The 25,361-nt window shown below is 38.1% G+C and overlaps 1 protein-coding gene across 8 annotated transcripts; it reads left to right on the forward strand.

The window, feature by feature from the left end:
- Positions 1 to 96: 96 nt before the first annotated feature.
- Positions 97 to 24,908, forward strand: sec31a (SEC31 homolog A, COPII coat complex component). Of its 8 annotated transcripts, none has more exons than XM_062434947.1 (32): positions 97 to 278; positions 2,039 to 2,118; positions 3,358 to 3,481; positions 3,565 to 3,760; positions 3,851 to 3,946; positions 4,489 to 4,629; positions 4,719 to 4,861; positions 5,587 to 5,686; positions 6,577 to 6,738; positions 6,874 to 6,891; positions 8,834 to 8,986; positions 9,078 to 9,308; positions 9,432 to 9,506; positions 9,617 to 9,661; positions 9,873 to 9,914; positions 10,442 to 10,483; positions 10,704 to 10,745; positions 11,566 to 11,949; positions 12,184 to 12,361; positions 12,466 to 12,644; positions 12,749 to 12,875; positions 12,990 to 13,135; positions 13,866 to 14,039; positions 15,132 to 15,413; positions 15,909 to 16,013; positions 16,605 to 16,713; positions 18,756 to 19,157; positions 20,276 to 20,331; positions 20,445 to 20,708; positions 21,297 to 21,416; positions 21,524 to 21,595; positions 22,486 to 24,908. In XM_062434947.1, exons 2-32 carry the CDS (start codon positions 2,040 to 2,042, stop codon positions 22,663 to 22,665), a joined length of 4,467 nt encoding a protein of 1,488 aa, XP_062290931.1. In that variant the 5' UTR covers positions 97 to 278; position 2,039; the 3' UTR covers positions 22,666 to 24,908. The 8 variants fall into 8 exon arrangements, with proteins under 8 accessions (XP_062290931.1, XP_062290935.1, XP_062290932.1 ...); XM_062434951.1 differs by having other exon boundaries at positions 18,756 to 19,112; XM_062434948.1 differs by having other exon boundaries at positions 12,187 to 12,361.
- Positions 24,909 to 25,361: the final 453 nt, after the last annotated feature.

The raw sequence follows: 25,361 nt of genomic DNA on the forward strand, positions 1-25,361 counted from the left end.
GGAAGCTGTTGTGTTTCTTCTTCGTGGGCGGAGGCTGTGTGTGTGTGTGTGTGTATTGCTGAGTGCCACGTTGATGGAGCTCAGTGGGGACGTGGAGATCCGACCGGAGTCTGCAGCCGGAGACCGGTCACCTCCTTTTCTGCTCCTTCAGACACTAATCCTGCAAAACACAGGGAGCTGAGGACTACTGTCACACATTAGTATTTTATTATTTTATTGTTTTTATGTGTGTGTTCATGTGAGAATCAGCTGCAGCAGTAGTAGAAGAAGAAAGGAAGGTAAGTGAACTGTCTTTCTACTCTGGTGTGTGTGTTTCTTTTTCAAGCTGCTAACAGGCTACACAACGCAGCTGCAGCTTTTAGGACACAAAGTACAATATCTTTAAAAGCACATTATATAAGCTGACATTGAAATAAATAAGCGTTTTCTACCATTAACACACTTAAATTCACCTGCTGTTAATCTATTTTAATTCATCAATCAGCTATTAGCTCACAATTAGCTTCTGCTTTACTTTAAGATTGAAATAACCTCAAGACTGCAATTCTGCTGGAAGTACCCAGACTGGTTTCCTTCTTGTACCTTGAGGGGCTTTTTAAAGCATTTGTGGATTATTTCTGCTCCAGTGCATAGCTCAGGTGATCATTATTGTCAGTCAGAGTAGGCCTTTGTCTGCAATAAGGCATTTATTGCAATAGAAAGGTAATTAAAGATACAATCCCAGGAGGCAAGAATGGAGAACATGCAGTATTTGCATATATTAAAGGTATTCACTTGTTTATTAAGCTGTCACATGTAAATAACACTATTAAAATATGCTTTGATTAGTTAGTATTTAGCTTGTTTTGGCTTTAAAGTGTATTAATAAGGTGATTCAGTCAATGCATTCATAAGGACAGGTCTTAAATCATCAGTCAGGAGCTCAAATGAACATTGTAATCATTCCTCCTGTTCATACTGACCATTAGAAGAGCCATTCATAATGTTCTTACAATGTAAGAGATGGAGGACTAAATCCACATTACGTCATGTGTGGAAAAAAAAGTATTTAGAAGTTGATCTTAAGCTAATATGAAGCTTCAATGCAGCATAGTGCAGGTGATCATTACTGCCAGTCAGAGGAGGCCTTTGTCTGCATAAGGCTGCTGTAATGTTATTTATTGCAATAGAAAGGTAATTAAAGATACAATCCCAGGAGGTAGGAATGGAGAACATGCAGTATTTGCATATATTAAAGGTATTGACTTGTTTATTAAGCTGTCACATACAGATAACACTATTAACATATGCTTTGATTAGTTAGTATGAACTTGTTTTGGCTTTAAAGTGTATTAATAAGGTGATAGAGGCAGAATTCAGTCAATGCATTCACAAGGACAGGTCTTAAGTAATCAGTCAGGAGCCAAAATGAACATTGAAATTTGCTTTTTCTTGCTGTAATCATTCCTCCTGTTCATACTGACTATAAGATCTTCTTCAAATGTGCTTTGATGGAGGACAAAATCCACAGTGTGTCCACACAGTCATTTAAAAGTAGATGATCAGCTTATATTGAGATTCAGCAGTCTGAGTTAGTCATATCAAGTGATATCTAACACATTAACAGTCTTTTTAGTATCAAATTCCCTCTTAGTGTTTCCCTGTTGAGCTGTGGTGGAAGTATAGTAACAAAAAGAGACTTTGGCACTAAAAACACTGTAACGTTGAAACATAGAAGATGAAGATTTGACTCATTCGGACGGCTGAAGCTTCACATTAGCTTCAGATTAAACTTTTAAATACTTTTTATTTGCACAGAAGGATGATCAGTCTTTCTTTTGGCTTCTGACTGTTGTTTTAAGAAAGACAGCATTATAAACTCTTTTATATTCATACTGTAGGAGCTAAAATCAAACAATACACACTCTGTCATTTGTGGTGATTCCCTCAGAAGCTAAATGAAGAGAAAAGAAAACATCACATTACAGTAAAAATGGCATGTTTCCTTCAAAAGGTGCACTTATTTATTTATTTATTTATCTCTTTTTTTTCTCTCCAGGATGAAACTTAAAGAGATCAAACGCACCTCCATCCAGAGCTGGAGTCCTGCACAGCAACATCCCATCTACCTTGCAACAGGTATGAGCACGCAGCGAGCTCCTGATCAGACCTGCTGCTGCTGCTGTTGCTGCTGCTGCTTCATGTTTTCATAAGACGTTATATCATCATGTCAGCTGTCTTAAAGTAATCAGAGTGACAGAGTGAATGGCACGCATCTATCTTGTTTGTCTTTTTGCTCAATTGGAGAACGGCAGTAACAACATAATGTGGCTGCACAGCACAGCAAAGTTAATGGATTTAAATGAGCTGATGTGTCTGTCTGCATGTTGTTATGCAGACATTGTCTCCTCTGCTTTCCTTTATGTCTTCTACTGAAAAGAAATAACAGTCTCTGTATGAAAGTGAAGTATTTATTTAAGTTTATTTAAACTACAAGAAATGTCAAGACTGCAAGACTGATATCCATCTTAGTCTTTGATGTGAAGATAGCAAAGATGCAGGAGGAGCAACATCGAGATATTATTGTGACACAACCTGAAACAAAGAATTCTTCTCATCAGCAATTAATTTTCCAAGCTAATTAAATAATTAAAACATTAGAAAACAACTAAAAAGAGCACCTAGAGTGATGCTTCATTTGTCAGATTAACAGTTTAAAACCCCAAAGATATTCAATTGACTTTAACATCACAAATGGAAAGTAATTTATTAATGCAGCACTTTTAAAGAAGCTTTTCACAAATAAACACATTTGGGAAAAGAAGTTACACAAAACAACAACAGAGCAGCAGAAGGGACACAGCGTTTAAAGTGGAAAACAAATGCAGTGAAAGAGAATAAAAAGACAATAATGACACAGTATTATTTAGACCTGAGGATTAATTAAAAGTTGCTTTTAAAAAATGAGATTTAAGAGTCTGGGCAGGTTTTACAGGTTGATGATGATGACGACTCAGGAGAAAAGCAGCATTATTTATGACTCAGGAACCTTCAAATAATTGATGTTTTTTTGTTTCTTTTGCTCTAAAAGTATTGGATGAAGAGCTGAGCTTTAGTTTAAAACAGATCTAAAAAAAAATGAGTAATGAGTCTGCAGAGTTTTCACCGGTTGAGGGCAGCAATGGTGATGACTCAGGGAAAAAACAGCATCATTTATGACTCAGGAACCATCAAATAATTCTTGTTTTTTTTCGTGTCCTTTGCACTTAAAGTATTGCATGAAGAACTGAGCTTTAGTGGAGAGAAACAGCATCATTTAAGATTCAGGAACCATCCAGTAATTGTCATATTTTTTCATTTCCTCTTCTCTTTCTCCAGGAACATCAGCCCAGCAGCTGGATGCCTCGTTCAGCACCAATGCCTCCCTGGAGTTCTTCGAGCTGGATCTGGCTGAGCCGTCACTTGACATGAAGTCATGCGGCAGCTTGTCCACGCCGCACAGGTAGAAGAAAAAGCTCCTCGCTGCTCTCATGCTGACTTTATTTTACTTTTTCATGCCTGATGCATCCCTGTTTCTCTCCACAGATACCACAAACTGATGTGGAATCCCTACGGCATGGATGAAAGCCACCCAGCCGGCATCCTCATCGCAGGAGGCGAGAACGGCAACGTCATCCTGTACGATCCCGCCAAGATCATGGCGAAAGAGACGGACGTGATCATCGCCGAGAGCGACCGGCACACGGGCCCAGTGAGAGCGCTCGACGTCAACCCGTTCCAGGTTCGCTCCGTCTGTCAATTTAACCTCTCTATTTAAAACTGGGACGAAATGCAGTGAGTCATTGTTGTGTCTCGTCCTCTTTCGCTGCAGGAGAACCTGGTCGCATCAGGCGGGAACGAGTCTGAAATCTATATCTGGGATATGAATACATTCGGCTCTCCAATGACACCAGGACCTAAAACTCAGGTTCATTTATTAACTTACAGCCTATGTTTTATTCTACTCAGATGTTAAATTAAAGAGTATGCTCTATTTGAAAAGTGCCTTCAGATAACTTTTGTTGTGATTTGATGGTTTATAAATAAAATCGAATCAAACTAAATTGAATTTCTGTACAAGCACTATGTAACTATGTTAATAAAGGTGCTATACAAATAAATATTATTATCATTTTACTTCAGAACACTGCAAAAAATGAGATGTGTTGTTGTGTCTGATCAAAAGTCTAAAACCAAAATAAGTTCAGTTTACAAGAATGTAAGAGTTTTGATGATATGTTTAGCAGTTTTGATGATAGTAATAACATAAGGACATAAGTTGTTGTTGTTAATGTAGTTTCACACACAAAGAAATTCAATTTGGCCATCTCATAGCAGCACGGCACATGATTAAAAAACTACAGAAACTGTTTAAAACGACAACAATAATGAATAAAACCATATGATAAAACTAAATAAAGTGTAATGATTGTATCGTGACTATAAGAGCTGGTGTTTTATGTCTCGAAGCCTCTGGAGGACATCAGCTGCGTGGCGTGGAACAGACAGGTCCAACACATCCTGGCGTCTGCTAGTCCGAGCGGCCGAGCCTCGGTGTGGGACCTCCGCAAGAACGACCTCATCATTAAAGTCAGCGACCACAGCAACAGAGTAAGTCATACACATCTTTCCTCACAGCGTCTCCTCAGCTCACTAACAGTTTACTTTAATGTTTCTAATGTTTATGTTTCTGGGTTTAGATGCATTGCTCCGGACTGGCGTGGAACCCAGAAGTGGCGACACAGCTGGTCTTGTCCTCCGAGGACGATCGGATGCCGGTCATCCAGATGTGGGATTTACGTTTCGCTACCTCTCCTCTCAAGATTTTTGAGAATCACACACGGTAAACACACATCAGTTTTAACCATTTCTTTGCTGTCTTAAAAGATAAAGCTTTTTTTTATATTTTTAACTGAACCTGAATGAATTGATACTACCAACAAGTTTTATCTGTGAGGCCAAGCTGAAGATATCTTAGACCTTAATACATATATCTTAAACCATTAAAAACACTTCATTGAGCCTCGCTGCTGCACTGGGTGACATGTTCCTTTATAACAATGAACAAGGACTCTCTAGTTTATTTTAATTCAATCCTAAAAAACACAATCCTGCTGCTGTAAACACTCTCGAAAACACCAGATATGTATTCATCCACCACATAAAATAGTCCCCAAAAAACACATTATTTACTTCTGCATGAGTAACAAGTGCACAGCGGATTCAGTAAACAATTTAGCCTTTATTTAAAAATGAAACTGTATATTTGTAATATTTTGAAGTAAGATTTAAGCCACATTTATATATATATATATATATATATATAAACATATATATAAACTCCCATGCAGATGTGTTGTAGTTGTGTTTATACTGTTTTTATGGAGTTTGCTTAGAGGACGCTTTCCACACATGCACAGTAGATCTGCATCTACAAGAATTTACAGTGTTGGAGATTAGATTAGATTAGAGAAACATTATGAATCGAAACACATATAAAAAAATCTCCATCTCTTTTTAAAACTGTGCAGCTCTTTAAGACATTACCGTACTCTTCTGTATGTGCAGGGGCGTCCTGGCCATCGCCTGGAGTTTGGCTGATCCTGACCTGCTTCTGAGCTGCGGGAAGGACAACAGGATCCTCTGCTGGAACCCGAACACAGGAGAGGTAAAAAAAATTAGATATGAAAAAGATCCATCTGAGCCGTCACATCACCTGTTTGAGCTTCTGCTGTCAGGAAGGAGCTACAGACTCACTATACTGGACACTGAAGCTAAAGCATATTATTATTTATTTATGCTACTATGTGCAATATACCAACCTTTAACCCTTTACATACTGTTCATAGTCGGACTCATAATTAATCTTTACACCAATATATAAAAAAAAATTCCATTTTTGTTTACTGTTGGCCAGAACCAATCAGGGGTCCAATCCAGCCCACTTCCTTCTTTCCTTCCTTCCTTCCTTCCTTCCTTCCTTCCTTCCTTCCTTCCTTCCTTCCTTCCTTCCTTTCTTACTTTCTTCTTTCCTTCCTCCCTTCTTCCCTTCCTTCCTTCCTTCCTTCCTTCCTTCCTTTCTTCCTTTCTTCCTTCCTCCATTCCTTTCTTCCTTCCTCCCTTCCTTCCTTCCTTCTTCCCTTCCTTCCCTCCTTCCTTCCTTCCTTTCTGCCTTCCTTCCTTTCTTCCTTCCTTCCTTACTTCCTTCCTTCTTCCCTTCATTCCCTCCTTCCTTCCTTCCTGCCTTCCTTCCTTCCTTCCTTCCTTCCTTCCTTCCTTCTGCCCTTCCTTCCCTCCTTCCTTCCTTCCCCCCCCCCTTCCTTCATTCCTGTCTTCCTTCCTGTCTCCCTTCCTTCCTTCCCTCCTTCCTTCCTTCCTCCCTTCTTCCCTTCCTTCTTCCCCTCCATCTTTTTAATGATCCGACCCACATGAGATCAGTCTGTATTTGGCCCCTGAACTAAAAAGAGTTTGACCCTCCTGATCTACACTCATGTTATTGTCCATCACGCGGATTTCAGTCCTCTGGATGTAATTAAATCACCGTCTCTTCATCCTCAGGTTCTGTACGAGCTTCCCACCAGCAGTCAGTGGTGCTTCGACATCCAGTGGTGCCCGAGGAACCCGGCGGTGCTGTCGGCCGCCAGCTTTGACGGACACATCGACATCTACTCCATCATGGGAGGCAGCAACCAGGCGCAGAGCCAGAGACACGCCGACCAGGTCAGACTAACACCTCCTAAAGACTAAACATGTGTGTGTAAATAAAAGATACATAGAAATAGCTTAACCTAATTATAATGTGCTTTAAATTCAACTACTGTGTGGAAAATAAACTGTGTGACGTTTGATTGACAGCCTGTTCGAGGACCTGCGGTAGGTGATCATTTTATGGTTAACCTGGAAAATCAGCAGATTATAACTCCAACTAATGATTATTTTAACTATCCATTTAATCTATTAATTGTTTTCTCAATTATTAATAAGTTGTTTGATCTATAAATTGTCAAAAAATTCTCCTTTTTTAATCACAATCAACACCAAAACCTAAAAATATTCAGTTTATTTTCATAGAAGGCTAAATAAACTAATTGATTATTTGAAGATTTGGCCATCTATTTATTAAATGAACTGAATAGCAAAAATAAACTGTAAACACTCAAACACATCACAGTGATCTTGGTATGTTGAAGCAACTATTCGTCTTTCTATATATTTTTTTCTTTTTATCGACGCCTTCTCAGATCCTCCTTGATGATTTGATGCTTTGGGGCATTTTTTTTCTTTCTGCTGTTGAACTCAAACAAACTCTGCACATATTTCTTTTTTCTTATATTGTTGCACATCATCTGAACTGATTCGTCATCTTTCACATTTTTTTTTTTACTGTCTGAGATGAAACTGACAATAATGAGAGAACAGTGGTGAAATCTTTACTTGTCTTACATCTCGTCCACTGACGGCTGATCTGAAGATTCAAAATTCTGACAGAAATTGAAGATAAAATTAACACACTCTGATGATAATAACACTACTAATACTAATAATAATCATAATAATAACTGTATTTATATAGCACCTTTTAAAACACACAGTTTACAAAGTGCTTTGACAGACAAAGTAAATAATATATATCAGTTAAAGGAGTACATTTGTGGAATATACTTGAAAAAGGACTGAAAATACATATAACACACTACATAGATTTAAAAATATATATATATTTAAAAATAAGATGATTAAAAAATATAAAACTGAAGCTTAAATATTATTGTTATTCATTATATGAATCTTGTAATGATTTAATTACTTATGTATAAGATAATTGGTACTTTTGGGGGATATATAACCATGCATTATATATATAAGGGATATATGTATATTTTTACTGTATTATTATATGTGCATTATGTACATATGTTATAATTATCATTTACTTTTTTTCTATTTACATCGCTAAACATTCAGGCAGTGTTGTGACTCTGGTTTTAGGGGTTTTAGGGTGAAGGAACATGAATAAGGAGGCTGAATTAGATTTAACAAAAGCCGGTTTATTAAGTCAAAATAAAAAACACAAAGAGAGAAAACAAAGAGGAGTGGAGGAGACGCTGCTGGCTCAGAGAAAGAGGATGAGGATGAGTAGGAGGTGGAGGAAGCTGCCACTGATAAACTCTAGTCTGAGACAGAAGGTGATTTAAGATAAGATATTCCTTTATTAGTCCCACAACGGGGAAACATAGATAGTAAATATAGAAAAAGCATCAATGAAAAGATGCTCAATGAAAAGATAGTAGTAAAAAATACAGTAAAGAACAGTAACATAATATACAAGAGTAATATTGGTGTTGTCAGAATAATGATAACATAACAACAACATGCAAAAGCAATATTAAGATTAAGTTAAACACATTTGCAATGAATTAAAACAAGAAATAAGGCTTTTTAACAGCTGTAGTAGTGGTAAAGAATCTCATTTTAAGGGCTTTTGCAGATTGTTGAACCCATTCTGTTAGCGAGTACCAATATGGTTTGACTTCAGGATTAAAAGAGATTAAATATAGGGAGGCAGTAACTGTAATAAAGCTTTTATATATATGAATAAAAACCAATGCTGATCTCCAGCTAACTTATAAAAAATAGTGATTCAACAATAATTTTTCTGTGAAGAATAGAGAAGCATTTTCTTTATTCCAACACAGAAAACGTAAGTATTCTTCTCAATTTACCAATAAGTGTGTTTTGGATGTTTAAAAAGGAGTAATAATTTAACGTCTTGCACAATAAACTTATACGATGTCTGTGTGTGTTTTTATTCCAGATTAGTAACTCATTTGGGAACATGGATCCTTTCGGGACAGGACAAACGTTGCCCCCTCTGCAGCTTCCTCAGACTGCCGCCCCTCCAGCTACAATCAACCCCCTGAAGAAGCCTCCAAAGTGGATCCGCAGACCCGTCGGAGCATCGTTTGCTGTGAGTTTTTTCTCTTTTCTAGACGACCGACCGACCGACCGACTCTATTCTCACATCAGATTCACTCACGCTCTTTTGTTCCCTTCCCCAGTTCGGTGGGAAGCTCGTGTCTCTGGAGAACACAAAGCCGAACCCTCAGCAGCCGCAGCAGCCCGCCTCACACGTCGTACACGTCAGTCAGGTTGTCACGGAGACGGACTTCCTGAAGCGCTCCGATCAGCTGCAGGCGACGCTGAGCACAGGAGGCTTCGTGGAGTTCTGCCAGGAGAAGGTCGACGCTGCTGGGAACGAGTTCGAAAAGACTGTTTGGTCTTTCCTCAAGGTACGAAATCTGTTTGTATGTTGTTATTTAAAGAAATGTGAACACACCAGGACAGAACAGGACATGTATGATTTCTATATTAATTATTGTGTCAATGTTTAAGTGACTTTTTTCTGTTTTCAGGCTAATTTTGAAAGTGACATCCGCAGCAAGTTCCTGGAACTTCTGGGATACAACAAAGAGGAGTTAGCCTTAAAGGTGAGACATAGACTACTACTGTGTGCAACATATGGTATTATATATTTATATACTTTATTTATGGGTATTTCCTTATATCTTATGATAAATGTGTCCTTTTCTTTTATCAGATTTCAGCAGCACTGGAGGAAAAGCCTGTTGAGCTTCCGATGGAGGTTTGTTTCCATTATAATTACATATATCCAACTGGGAAAAATGATGATTCTGTATGCTGAGACATTTAGTAAAATAAGTTAAAATGACACAATTTAAAAACCAGATTAAATAAATATGCCCTCATATTTTACTATTTGCTCAAAATATATTCTGTTTCTAACTTTCTTCAAGTGTCTTATCTTATGATAATTGTGTCCTTTTTGTTAACAGATTCCAGCAGCAGTAGAGGAAACACCTGCTGAGCCTCCAATGGTGCGTTTTTTTTTAGAGAAGTTACTCTTAAAGTGCATCTTAACTTTAGAGTAGTTTTTCTCTGTGTTATTACAGTGTCATTTCCATTATAACTACGTATGTATCCAAAGGGCAAAATTGTGATACCGTATGCTCCACATGGTACTATATGCGATACCTATTTGCTCAAAATATAATAATGTTACAAAGTGCTTTCCATCAAATCAAGTAAAACATAGAAAGAGCTAAATTGATAAATAGTTCTGATAAAAGGACAACAGACAATTAAGATTATAAAACATTAAAACAAAACTATAGTAAAAAAACATGAAATAAAGATAAAATATAGGATTAAAAACACAAAAATGATAAAGAATAAAGTCAAAATTATAAGGGGACCTTGTTATAAAAGTGAGTTTTTAAGAAGTCCATAACTGAGAGGCCCAGACAGAGTAGGCCCCGGCTCCCCTTTGGAATATAATTTGCTTAATACTTTCTTTAAGTGTATTTCTTTACATTTTATGATAATTGTCCTTTTTTTCTAACAGATTTCAGCAGCAGTAGAGGAAATGCCAGCTGAGCCTCCGATGGTGCGTTACTCTTAAAGTGCATTTTACCTTAAGAGCAGCTTTTCTCTGTGTAATTACAGTGTTATTTCCATCATAACTACTATAAATTACATTATAACTACATATATCCATAGGGAAAAATTATCATACTGTATGCCCTGTATGGTACTACATATTATTTTCTTAAAATATTTTCTTTTTTTTAACTTGATTTACATAATTGTGTCATTTTTGTTAACAGATGTCAGCAGCAGTAGAGGAAACACCTGCTGAGCCTCCGATGGTGCGTTACTTTTAAAGTGCATTTTACCTTAAGAGCAGTTACAGTATAATTTCCATTATAACTACATATATCAGTAGGGCAAAATGATGATATACTGTATAATACTACTGCTACTACTACGACTAATAATAACAGTATAATTTACATGATAACTATATATTTATCCACAGAGCAAAAGGACGATAATGTATGTTGATACTTAATTGGCTTGTAATTATTTAATGATGTGATTTATAATCCTGCTACGATGGCATTATCATTCTTCATTGTTTACATACAAAAATCATTTTTAAAACACCTCAAATTGTGTTTTAAAATGCACATGATTGACAATTTTTATCATAAAAAAATCCAACTTGAATCACATACTGTGTCACAATAGTGAATGCTGTTCTTTCATAATTGCTTGAGAAGCTTCCAAATATCTGGTTAACACACTCGGCTGCACTGTTTCCTTTCACTGACGGTACAGCAACACCCTCAGCACTGTTTCACTTCTTTACTGAAATGTTACAAACTGAACTGTTGGTCTCCGGTCTTGTAATGAGGAAGTGTTGCAAGTGTTTGTAAAGATGAAGCTCGATCTCTGCTGCTGCTAATATTACTTCACTTTTTTTATTATAATACTACTCAAAGGAAGTTGGAAATTAATTAATTCAGCTTCAGTATCGTGCATAATCGTATTTCTGTTTCTCAAACCATGAATCTAAACTTAATGCTGAACTTACTTTTATATCATCTTTATCTGATTTTATCCTGAGTCTCAGTTTTCCTTTCATAGTCCCAGACTTTGACTCCCTAACCCTCTTTTGGCATCTAGGTGGAAGTTCCTGCTCCTGCCTTCGTGCCGCCTGTCATGGACCTTAGCTTTTTGCCACCCGCCGATAATCCCGAGGCGGCGTTCGACATGATCGCCGCCGCAAACCTTCTTCAGCCCGCCGCCACGCTCGATCTGGACTCCACTCCGGACCCTGACACCGAAGAGCCGGCCGCTGCAGATCCAGAGGAGATTGCCCTCACTGGAGAACTAGAGGCCAACGTGGATCAGGTTCTATCAGAAGAGGCTGAGGAGAAGGCTGAGGAGGAAGAGGAGGGAGAGGAGGAGGAGGAGATTCCTTTGGAGGAGGCTAAAAAGGAAGAGGAGGAGGAGATCGCCTTGGAGGAAGAGGCTAAGGAAGAGGAAGAGGAGATTCCCTTAGAGGAGGTACATCGTCATCACTGCACATGAATTGTTTTTCCTTTAATCAGTGGGCAGAAGCATTAGATGTTATTATGCTTTTGTGATAATATTAGGCTTATATTGCTCATATATCAGCAATATATAGAGTATAGTTGTTCTTGTATTGAAATGACAACAGACAGACTTTTTAAACTAACAACACATGAATGAAAGAATAGTAAACATGAGACATCACAGGAAGTTTCTTTGGTGTTTCAGAAGACAGCGGCACCCGTGGAGGAGGAGCTCAGTCCTGCAGTCGAGGAGCCTGCAGAGGTTCCAGCTGCAGCTCCAGCTGTGGCCCCTCCAGCCGTAGCTGCTCCAGCCGTGGCCGCTCCAGCCGTGGCCGCTCCAGATGTGGCCGCTCCAGGAGGAGTCAGTCTGAGCATCAGTCAAGGTAATCTCACACCTTCTAGACTTTGTAACATCTACAGAGTATCACCTTCAGGCAGAGAGAGTTTGAAAAATATTTACCCTGTTACGTTTCTGTTTGCTTGTTAGACGTGGACGGGCTGATCACGCAGGCTCTGTTGACCGGAGACTTCGAGGGAGCCGTGGAGCTCTGTCTCCATGACAACCGCATGGCAGACAGCATCATCCTGGCCATCGCCGGCGGGGCCGAACTCTTGGAGAAAACCCAGAAGAAGTATTTCACAAAGACACACAGCAAGATCACCAAGGTAACAACCAGGAGGAGGATTTTTTTTTAATGCTACTAAATGTTTTCTTTTTAATTCAGAGTTTATTATTAATCAATGACATCACCGTGTTTTTGTTGCTACAGCTGATCAGCGCCGTGGTGATGAAAGACTGGCACGACATCCTGAAGACGTGCGAGCTGCAGAACTGGAAGGAGGCTCTGGCTGCCGTCATGACGTATGCTCAGCCGGAGGAGTTCTCATCCCTCTGTGGTTAGTTTAAGATCATTTATTCCTGTCCTCCACCTTAATCAGTGTGTTCTGTGCCTTCTTTTATTACATTTAAATAAGTTTGTGCTCACTTATTGAATGTTCTCTGTCCGTCAGACGTCCTCGGTGGTAGACTGGAGGCAGCAGAGGATGCGCAGCTTCAAGCTCAGGCATGTCTGTGTTACATCTGTGCCGGCAACGTGGAGAGACTCGTGTCCTGTTGGACCAGAGCGCAGGAAGGACACTGTCCTCTGTCTCTGCAGGTGTGTAAGAAGCAGAGACTCAGCAGCTGCACTCAACACTGTTTTTATATTTCTATTTTATTTAATTGCGTATAAAAGAAGAAAAGATATATAATACAAGAATAAAATGCAGAATTTTGTGTGATTAGGACAAGCAAACAATAACCAAAACAAGAGAAATGTGCAGAAGGAGCCAATAAAACCCATAAGGGCTCGTTGGTTGGCCCTGCTGTGGTGAGATATACAACATAAAAACGTTTAAGAGTAAAGAAATACATACAGAAGCTACACAAAAATATAAAAAACTGAGGAGTTTCAAGTTTAAGGAGAAAGGAAACAATTTACAGATGCATGGAATATATAAAAAATGAATCAGATTGCTAAGTGTTATCTTTAAGGTGGCACTTGCAGTGAGAAATTTGTGGAAAATGATCACCTAACTGCAGTTTCCCTCAGCATAGAGAGTATTTTAGCAGCTACAGAGGCAGATATATTCCTCAGGAGTTGATGGTAGACCAAAACAGAGCTAAAATGAGCATAAATATTGGACTTATATACATGCATGGTGACTGTAAGTGAATACTAATGTTGCTCTCTGTCTGCTGGATGAGTAAAAACATAACAAGCCTATAAAATGTCTAATTTTGTGTTTTCATTTTCCCCCAAGTGACCTAAAAAATGTTCCTGCAGCTTTAATGTTCGTCGTTTTCATTTAATCATCATGTTAATATAAAATGTTTCCTCCTCTCAGGACCTGGTGGAGAAGGTGGTGGTGATGCGGCGTGCGGTCGAGCAGACTCAGCACTCCGGTCCCGCCGCTATCGGCATCCTGCTGGCTGAGAAGATGAGTCAGTACGCCGGCCTACTGGCCTCACAGGGCAGCCTGTCCACCGCCATCACATACCTGCCTGACAACACCAACCAGGTACGTAACACAGCTGCAGCGGCTATGTGTAAGGAGTTCAAATGGAGGTTAGTTTGGAGGTAGTGTAGAAATGATTCTGTAATGTATTAAAACAGGATAGAAATTAGTCAAAAAGATGAGTTGAGATGTAGAAAGTCATTCCTTATTAACTGTTTTCATGGTGAAAAGGTTAGAAAAACTGTAGTTAGAGGAGCCAGAGACACCTTTACATTTATAATGACTCCTACAGGTATTGTTATTGTGATTTGATGTTGACTTCAGCAGAGTATTTGTGTTGGAGGAAGATTTTTTTAATGTAGAAATAGAAAAAAACGTCAAAGTACAAAAGAAATGAACAATAATTCAATTCAGTTCAATTCAATTTTATTTCTATAGAGCAGGTCTAGACTGTACTCTTTAAAGGGACCCAACATGAGCAGCACATGTGTATTGTAGTTCTCTTATTGTCTGTCACCAGTTAATTGTTATCTGTCTTATTACATAAAAAATCACTGTTGCATTTTAGACTTTAATTAATATTTCATCATTTAAAGTCAGAATAAGAAAGTAGAATGATTAAGTGACAACATTTAATAATCTTTCATTTAAATTGTATTAATTAAAAATCACTCATGACAATTCAAAAGGTAACTAAACTAACTAGTAAACTAATTATTTACAATGAAGGAGTTAGTGTTGACTTAAGACTCAAAGTCAGATCTTCCTTTCATGCATTCACAGACTTTGGGGTGAACTCTCATAAAGTTAACGAGAGTTCAGAGCATTTTTACTTTTTTGAGCCTTTTATGTAAACTTTCTTTATGTCTGCAACTTTGCAGACTTTGCTATAAGGGAAACCCAGCATGTGATATGTTGTAATATATTAATTTAGTCCTAGTTTTTCATTTTATTCCCACAAAACAGTTTTTTATTAGTCGATATAGGAACTAAATGAGAAACATTAAACTACACATACTCGTATAATATCAGCCTCATGCTTCAATGTGCTTAGAAATGTGTGTCCAGGTAACATCGGGTAACTTCAAATCCTCCTGCAAACACACACACACACACACACATTAATTAAAGTCTTCTCTCGTCTCTTGTCTCCAGGTCACAGTGCAGCAGCTCCGTGATCGTCTCAGTCGGGCTCTCGGTCAGCAGCAGCAGCAGCAACAGGCGGCGGCCGTCGCTCCCGCAGCTCCGGTTCAGACCCCGAGAGCTCCGGCTCAGCTGGCGGCTCCTCGGGCTCCTCAGCAGCAGCACGGCTCATCTCTGCCCCGACACCCGTTCACTCCGGTCCAACCCGCCATGGTGCCTCAGCCCGCCCCTGCAGCTCCCGCACCCATTCCTACACCCGCCTCCGCCCCACCACAGCCGCAGTATTATCAACCAGTATGTTCCTCTGACTTCACGTTACAAGGATTCAACTTTATTTTTTAAAGATTAAACTTAATCTGTGTGAAAGCTGGTGTTTAGTTTTAGTAATCAGGATTCACACAGATTTTGGGGGATTATTAAAAATGAGGGCAGACTGGTCTTCTTTCTGTTTTCTCCTCTCTAAAAACATCTCCAGGTTTCATACTAACTAATCACCTGAAGTGTGCTCATTGCTGTTGTGTTGTAATCATGTCATTAATTTAATTATTTCCATTCTAGCCGGGGTTTAAATCACATTCCTGATTCTCTAAAAAAAGCTAGAAAAATAATGCAGATTATTTCATGTACAATCGTTTTAATGTTCCTGTAATTTGAACCCTGGCTCTGTCTATTAGTCCAGTGCTTTTGTTGTGGTGTTTTTTGGTGTGTGTCCCCTTCCTCCTCCCTCCTCCTCCTTTCCATGGTGCAGCCATCATTGGTATGTGCTGTGTGTGTCTTTGTGTGCTTCAGGTGAGGGCTGCCTCCACTGTAACCTCCTGGAGTAACCAAACTCCCACAGCCCTCCCCAATGTTCCTCCTCCTCCTCTGCAAGTAGGCAACGCCCCAGAGCAGCAGGTACACTGACCCGGCCCACCGACCCCCGACACACACCACCATGACTGATGTTTACTTTGAATGATTATAAATTTGAATATATTATTTACAGAACTGTGTTTTGACTAATGCCTGAAACCACAGGCTTCTGTTTTGGTTGCTGTGGTAACGTTTCCCCCCCCCCCCCCCCCCCCCCCCCTCACTACCATCACCACCACCTGACCTCCTGCTGCTCCTCTGACACTCTGAGGCTGTTTTATATTCAGATAACACGACTCGTTACTCCTCTCACTTGCTTCTTGACTCATTGGTAATCACTCTAAACACTCTTAACATCTGTGTGCCTCTGCTCCTCCTCACAATCAAACATAATACCACTGAATTACTGTAGTTGCATGCTGCCGTTTATATGTTTTAATTTAATTTTCATGCCCACAGAAGAGGCTAATTTATCTCAGGACTATTCTGCCCTCACTCTACACCTGACTTTATTCTTATAATGAGGAAAACAGCACAGCTTCATCTTCTTTGTGTAGAGCTCAGTGGTCACTTATTCTATCTTTTATCTTAAAATCCAGTTCGATATTTTTCTTTTTCTTTCTGTGTCCGCAGGTCGAACCTCCAAACTCGATGTACGGGATGCCAGCACCCGGCACAGCTGCTGCTGCTCCTCCTCCATCCTCCACCACTCCTGCCTACATGTACTCCCATCAGTACCAGCGTAAGTGTTTTACAAACTCCACAAGCTACAGAAGGAGAAGACGTTAAAAGACCAGCGTGTAGGATTTAGTGGCATCTACAAGAAGCATGTAGGAGAACCTATAGTGGCTCTGAAAGGTCCTTTCAAAAACAGCAGACTCTTACATGTTCATGCATGGTCGTGAAAGTCTGTTCTGCTAGATGCCATTAAATTCTACATACTGCACCTTTAAGTCTTTACCACAAAGATTATTGACTTTAAGCATCTCCGTCTCCTAAAGATGTTTTATACACGACTGCGGCAAACATTTCATTTTAGAAATGTTTGACTCCTATAAAAATATCTGCTCTATTCTGTGCTGTTGAATTTAATATTAATATTATTCACTAACACTATGGTATGAATATTATTTCTAGTGTGTTTATTTCTTTTGCCTGTTTTGAGTCTTGAGCTAAACTTAAAGCACGTTAGCATGCACTGTTTGATATCTAGTCTTTATATTTCTACAGTCTGTCCTGTTGCATGATATAGTTAAAGGATAAAGCTGCAGGTTTTCTATATTTTTCTCATTGTTAACAAATCTCATGTGCAGACTCAAACCAAATATGAACTGATCTACTTAAAAGTATTTGCATGTGCATCTAAAGCACTGATATATATTATTCCTCCATTATTATTCAAAAAGCTATTTATAACCCATCAGTTAGTCCCACCGCTGCACTGGGTGACACATTCCTTCAGCACCATGAACATTACAGTCACGTTAGTTTGTTTAGAAACGGATCCAAAGACTAAAAGGTCAGTTTCTGGTCAGTCAGAGTTCAGACATAAAAATGTGTTTGTAGTTGTTTCAATCAGCTTCTCTCAAAGGCAGAGTGAAAAACTGACCGTCACAAAGAGGAGGGAGATGAGGGAGGCATGAAATCGTTTAAATACGGAGATAATTGTGCATATTTTCAGACAGTCTCTCCTAAAAAAGGCAGTGATGGTGTTGTGCTCGTTTGAGACAGAAAATTGTTGCGTAAAGAGTGAAAAATGAGAGCTATAGAGAGAGAGAGAAGTTAAACTAGTTAAGACAGAATAAGCAGTGTGTGGTCAGTTGTGCACAAATAAACAATATATGAGGTGAAAGCGACTCTGGTTGGGACTTTTTCTGTGTCAGCCACATAAACTCCTCACACAGGACTTTTATTTTACACTTATATTAATGATATCCACCAGTTAAAACCAACTGTCACCGCTCCACGTGAAGACAATCCCTCCAGACCAAACCAAATCCATCAAACGAGCCAATAAACACACAATAAACCTCCAGACTCTCAAAACTCCGTCCTGTGTGTATTCTGTCATTGTGCCTCCGTCTCCTCGTCTCCATAGTAACAGCCGGTTAATACCTGTCCTTCAAACTTATTATTTATAGACACAGTTACCGTCAGAAAAATTACCTTCAGGTTTGGTAAATCACAATGCGTGTGCTAAATAACATATTAGCATTTTCTCCTCCCTGTATTATGCGCACTGGGGTGAAAACGCCCCATATTACATATTCATTATGGTAAACTACTAATATTACATTCATTAAGGCAAACGTACTAAATGAACAGCGCGTATTATCTTACACAGTTGAAAGATGCAAACCTCAGTGCGCTGCGTTAGTAGATCAGCTTGCATATTTTTTGCGGGTGATGTCAAGTTTGCACACGTTTCTACACACGCAGACCTTTAGTACATCAGGCCCTTAGTCTTTGGAGCCGTTTCTAAACAGACTAATGTGACCAAACTCTTAAAAACAATGAAGGAACGTGTCAGTCAGTGCAGCGGAGTGGCTCATTTATGTGTTTTTAATCATTTTTGGATAATAATGAATGGTTACAGCACAAAGAAGTAAGCTATATCAGGGTTCAGATACACATATAACACTCCTAAGTAGATCAGTTCATTGCTGGTTTGACTCCAATCATGAGATTAGTTAATAATAAGAGAAACACAGAGAATCTCATCCTTTAACCTATAAGAGTGCCTGTTTTTTCGCTAACATCTGTTGTATCCCGTGTGACTCCCAGCTTACCCCCAGGTCAACCATTACCCCCCTGGAGCTGGTGGGGCACCTATCTATCAGCCTCTTCAATACTCCTCTGCTGCTGCGCCTACTGCCGAGCCCCCCGGCTTTCTCTCTCACTACACGCAGCCCGTCCCCTCTCAGCCTGCGCCTCCTTTATACTCCGTACATCCTCCTATCAGCCAGTGCCTGTCCTCCTCTCCTCCCTCATATCCTCCTCCTTTCTTTCCAAACGCCGCCTCCTCCTCCTCTGCCTCCTCCTATTCTGCTCCTCCTTCCTCCGGAGCGTCTTTCCAGCATGGCGGTCCAGGATCTCCTGTGTCGTACATGCCGCCTCCTCCTCCAGCGAGCGGAGTCTCAGGTACACAGCTCGACCCTGAGCTGGTCCCCGCCTCTCAGAGAACAGGTCTGCATGGCTCTGATCATCACTGACTCTCTTTCCCTGATTGTTCTACTCTGGTCGCCGTTTCCTCACTTCAGTTTAGTCCAAAAACGTACTAATTATATTTCTCTATAAAAGGTCTTATAGTACTTGCATATGTGCAGAAGTACTCTAGCCCTTCTCTATAAGTGATTATTATACTATATTTTACTCACTTTATACATTTTTCAGTTATTATAATTCATGAGATATTTGCTGCTTAAATATTTAGTTTGTTTCTTAATCAATTTAATTTAAATAATTAAATCAATTTTAACAGTTGCATTTTGCAGTTGCATAGTTATTTTAAAAACAGTTAATTAATGGATTATAATTAAACTGTAAACAGTCACTATATTCACTGCAGACGACACAGGGAAGCAAAATCAGATTGTGTTTTTATAAAAGATGTTACAGACACCAACAAGGTTGTTCTGGTTTTAATTTATTTCTTATTATTTATTAAGATTTTTACTTTATATTTTGCTTTTAAATATCATTTTTCAGCTCTTAATTCATTTTCCGTAGATAAAACAAGGTCAGTATGTACAGAGGAACTTAAAATTAGTGATGAGAGACTCAACAGTGACAATCATCATCATCATCATCATCATCATCATCATCATCATCATCAGGCTCTCCCATCCAAACTTAACTTTATTTGATTTTAAGTTTTTAATTTATACACAGCTTCAATAGAAACTGTTTGTTGTTAAATGGATGAAAGCATTATTATATTAAAAACGTCACCTGGATGAAGATAACAACAGGGAGGGATCATTATTATAATTCTGAGTTCTGCGTTCTGGAATCGAATATCTAAAAATAATGACGACTCATTGAAAATTACTTGAATCATTAAATACTTAAAAAAATGCATAATTTTAATGTAAATACAATAGTTTTATTGGCTAAAGTTGCAACACAATCAATCAATCAATCAATCAATCAATCAATACACCATTGTAGATTTAAGGTGGAATCATCTGTCAAGTCTTTCAATCAAAGCTATAAATAAAAAAAATGTATCAAACCATAAAATAAATTGGTGTAATAGTGAGAGAGTGAGTGAATGATTTGGATGTGTTTGTTTCTTCTTTCAGGGCCTCAGAATGGCTGGAACGATCCTCCAGCTCTGAACAGATCATTAAAGAAGAAGGTAAATCTAAAACACCTTGACTCTTGTTCCTCTCCGTCTGCGTCCAGCTTTCACATCCTGACACAAATAAACACACCTTCTTAAATATATCAAATATATGTATCATTATGCAGCAGATGATCCAAGGGAACTACACCCCTCCTGCCCCCATCACCGCTCCCATCATGGCTCCGCTGGGCGTCGACCCTCAGGCCCAGCCGGTGTCGGCCGGGGCCCCTCAGCCGATGGGCCAGGGGCCACACGGAGGCCAGGGGCCGTTCTCAGGCATGCAGCAGCAGCAGCAGCAGCAGCAGCTCTCACCTCCACCTATGAACACCGCAATGCCCAAAACCAGTATGGAGGGGGCACCAGGTGCTCCTACAGGAGACATCATACAGGTATAGCTGCAACATACACGTATCTTTATTTATTATGGATAAATTAAAAAGTTGTTGTTTGGTCCTTTAAATGTGAGAAAATGGTGAAAAAGGTTTGTCTCTATTCCTAAAGCCAAAGGTGAAGTCTTAAAAACCCAAAGTTCCCAAAATTAACTGTGTATTATCATAGAAAAGTTATAAAAAAAACAAAATAATCAAATTTGAGAAGCTGGAATCACAGACTGTTGAGACATTTTCTTAAAAGATGACTTAAAATGATTCAAAATTAGCAAAAAGTGAAAAAGTTGCAGCTCTCATGTGTCACAAAATCTTAAAATAAATGGGTGGAAATATGTTATTAAATCAGTTTTCTACAGTTTCTGACCTAAAATGCTTCATCTCTTATTTTACTTATTTATTTAATTATTTATTTTCACTTATTTTATTTACATTTTTAAGTATTTTCATCATTTTTATTTTCTCTCTTGCATGCATCGGTCTCCAGTTGTGTCTTTAAATTGTTCTTTATTTTTATTCCTTTTTAAAAAAAATCATTATTATTATTGTTTATTTTTTAATGAACTCATTGGACCCTGTTTGACTCTCCAGCCGATGCGGTCGATCCCTGCTGAGAAGATCATGAAGAAGCCGATTCCTGACGAGCATTTGATCCTCAAGACAACGTTCGAGGGTTTGATCCAGAAGTGTTTGGCTGTAGCTACCGATCCTGTGAGTCCGTCTGCAGAGAGTTCAGTTAAATCTCTGTTTAACACTGAAGAACATCATCATCATCTTCATCATCATCAGTTTGTCTAACTCGCTCTTTTATTCAACAGCAAACTAAGAGGAAGCTCGATGATGCCAACAAACGTTTGGAGGCTCTTTACGACAAACTGAGAGAGCAGACGGTGAGTTTCTGGACTGCTTTTTGTTTTAGCTGATATTTTAGGAACAAATAAAATCCTCATCTGAGTGAATCTGAAGTTTAAATATAGTAACAAAAATGTACTAAGTTCTGATCATTTTCACATGACGACTTATATTTCAGTAGTTTTTTAGGAAGATTCTCACACTCCAGTTTCTCTTAGCATTTTAAGATTTTAATCTTGACATCAGGGGCGAATTTAGGAGTTGACAATGGTTCACATGTACAGAATTAAATTTGATTGCGTTTTATGACTGTTGCAAACACTAGTAGTAGTAATAGTGATTTATTTTGCCCCTCAGTAATAATCTTCCAAAAAGAATACACATAGAAATAAAGAAAGAAATAACAATAAGCAGAGGTGGAAGTAATGAATTACTGTAATAAAGAAGCTATTTTCTTTACTTTCTCAAAGTCAGTCATTTTATTTTTATTAAGTATAATGTTTAAATGAAGTAAAGTAGTTATATTTGTGCATTAATGTGTTAATGAGTAAAGTATTTATTTGTGCTTTAAAATGACCAACGGAAAGCTCGAAAAAAAAAAACCTCATCTTGGACCAGACACCAATTAAATGCATCTCATCAAAAAACAGGCCAATCAGATAAAAAATGTCACCAGCACCACAAAAAACAGTTTTTTAATTAAATAGATTTGTGGCTTTTGAGAAAACATTCAGGGCTGCAGCCCCAGAAGCAGCAAATGGACAGTAAAAAATAGAAGAGCAGCAATAAGAAAAAGAATAAAGAACAATAAATAATAAGTACAAAAAACAATAAGAGCAATAATGACATTATTTACATTATTTACAAGAGTAATAATGGCATTAAAGACCTTTTACGTGATGATATTAATGACATTTCTTCTCCGCAGCTCTCTCCCGCCATCATCGGAGGACTTCACAACATCGCCAGGACTATAGAGTCTCGATCCTACGCGGAGGGTTTGACCATCCACACTCACATCGTCAGTAGCAGCAACTTCAGCGAGACGTCGGCCTTCATGCCCGTTCTCAAGGTGGTGCTGACACAAGCCAACAAACTCGGGGTCTGAGCAGAAGTTTAAACAAAAACAAAAACAAAAAAAACATCCCCAACCACTCCTCTGAGTCTCGACCGGACGGCGAGGAGCGTCGACGTGTCCGGCGGGTCGAGCTGGATATTACAGAGTTTAAAATATTTCACACAGAGCTCCGTTTGACTCTTAATGAGGAAGAATCCAGAGATGTATGAAATTACCGTTCAATTCTTCTTTGTGCCATTTGTTTTTGTTTCTTTGTTTTTGTTTTAAAGGTGCAGTGCATAGAGTTTTAGCGGCATCTAGCAGGACGGACCTGGCAGAGATTCACTCGGCTGCTGCAATCTGCAACTTCACCACTAGATGTCACTAAATATTACGCACTGGTCCTTTTTTAAAAATGTTTTCAACTCAAACACAAGCCATGCTATCAGTCGCACTCAGTGGTGAAAGTAAACTGAGCTCCAGATGTTGTTAAACAGGGCTGCGACTAATCATCGTTTTTTTTCATTATTGATTAATCTGTTAGTGATTTTATTTTCTGGTCTTTAAATTTGTCAGAAAACAGTGATAAATGTTCCCAAAATTTTACCTCAAATGTTTTGTTTAGAGATGCAACTAAAAATTATTTTCATTGTCGATTAATCTGACGAATATTTACTTGATTAATTGGTTTATTTTTGTCTGAGTGACGTCTTGAAATGTCTCGTTTTGTCCTGCCAACAGTCCAAAATCCAAAATAATCAGTTTATTATCACATATGTTAAAGAGAATCAACTAATTATCACATTTATGAAGCTGAAACTAGAGAATTTCTGGCATTTTTGCTTTAAACGGTGACTAAAGCAATGATTTTATTATCAAAATTAATCATTTGTCGATCGATTAATTGACTAATAACTTGAGTTTTCTTTCTTTACAACCCAAAAATATTTAGTTTACTATCAGAGGACAAAAAAATAGAAAATATTTACATTTAAGAAGCTGAAACCAGAACATTTTAGCTTTTTTTTCTTAAGAAAATTTCTCAAAATGATTAATTGAATATCAAAAAAGTAGTTCCTGATGGATTTTCTATTGATTGATTGTTGCAGCTCGACTGCAGAGTTACAAATAAAAGGGCTAAAGACTAATTAATTAAAGATAAATAAATACCACATTAACCTACAAATAAGCTACTCTAAACATTTGTTTTTAAGTCAAACTTGTAGTCAAATGAATCACAATTAAATCTCCACAGACTGACTCATTATTATGAGGCATTAGGAATTAAATTAAAACAAATAAAGTAGGACAATTAAAGGGAGATTCGCAGATTTTTAAGGGCATTTCTATCTATGTTTATTGAGATGTTAAAAATAAACGTTATCAATTTAGAGAATCGAGCTAATCTAGATTTAATTAGATTATTAGCAGACTAGCATGCTTTAGGCTCACAACTGCGTGGTCATGCAATCATTAAAAGAAAAAAAAAGAGCTTTATTCGTCTTTATAGTGTTTTTTTCAGTTTTTCGTGCACTACATCAAAGCTCAGATATCTTATAATGCTATAAAGACGACAGAATTTATTACTAAAACTACAAAAATCATGCTTTATTTCTACATTAAAATGCATTATTGTGCTTGCATGCAGCAGATGAAACAGTTTAAAAGTCATAGAAGACGTAAAAGTCTGAATCACAAGCAGAAGAAATGCTGTTTGCCAGTTTTTTGGTTTTTTTAGCACCTAATCTGACTTTTATTTAGATTTTTACTGATTTACTTTCACCACTGGTGTCACTACAGAAATGCACATTGGACCAAGACTTTATCAGTGTGTGGGATACGTCAATGCAAAGCAATGCAATCCCATTTGTCGAGGATGTTTAAAAAGTTTATTTCATTTTATTTCTGTTTTTTAATTCTTTTTTTTCAGTGTAACCTTGATACTCAGCAGAGAGTGCAATGGACTATTAAAATAAAATAAAACCGAGGCTGTGCTTTTATGGAAATGTATGCATGCTTTAAACAAACGCTAGCAGTCGTATTTTTTAACGGCATCGGAGGTGATAATTATCTGCTAATTGATTGGATCGGACCTCAGAAGGAAACAGGAAGGAGACGCTCGTACTTGATTTTTTTTCATTCCAACGACGGCGAAGGCTTCGGTCTGAAGTAGTCGGCCTGTCTCAGTCTCAGTTTATGTTGTTAATAAAATTTAAAAAAAAGAAAAGAAAACAAGTCTTTGTTTTAGATTGACTACATGCAATATTTTCAATAAATAGTATTTATTTACAGTATGATGTGTGTGTGTGGGTTTTTAAAGGTTTTAAATGCATGAAATAAAAGGTTGTCAGTGATATTAAAGTGGAGCCTGATGGCAGCCGGTAAAATAAAGTCCTAATGAGTGGATATTATGGAAACATAAGAGGTCAATAATTAACTTTATCTTTTAAAAATGGTCTTGGATTCTAATTCAGGGGTTCACGCCAAACATGGTGCAATAATCATGAAAACCAGCCTTTAATTTATATCTTATTTAGGAAATGATATGTATAATTACAGAGTGATTTTTTATGGGTTTTTGGTCAGTGTTAACAGGGTTAAGAAAATCATTAAAATGGATGAAAACAACACCTGAATCTTCCCTTTAATTAGAAAAGGAAGGTTTTCAAGGTTTTGGCCCTATTTTAAGGTGTTTTTACCCCTTAAAACCCCCTTAACTGTGCGACTAATCCATTAAAAATACATTC

Source organism: Scomber scombrus, chromosome 15 (assembly GCF_963691925.1).
Source record: "Scomber scombrus chromosome 15, fScoSco1.1, whole genome shotgun sequence".
NCBI lineage: Eukaryota > Metazoa > Chordata > Actinopteri > Scombriformes > Scombridae > Scomber > Scomber scombrus.

What these genes read in the sequence shown, in the direction of transcription:
- sec31a (XM_062434947.1), top strand. Translation starts at nt 2,040, where the DNA reads ATGAAACTTAAAGAGATCAAACGCACCTCCATCCAGAGCTGGAGTCCT. An exon ending in AGCCGCAGTATTATCAACCA is followed by an intron (nt 15,414 to 15,908) that starts GTATGTTCCTCT and finishes TGTGTGCTTCAG; the next exon opens with GTGAGGGCTGCCTCCACTGT. An exon ending in ACAGATCATTAAAGAAGAAG is followed by an intron (nt 20,332 to 20,444) that starts GTAAATCTAAAA and finishes ATCATTATGCAG; the next exon opens with CAGATGATCCAAGGGAACTA.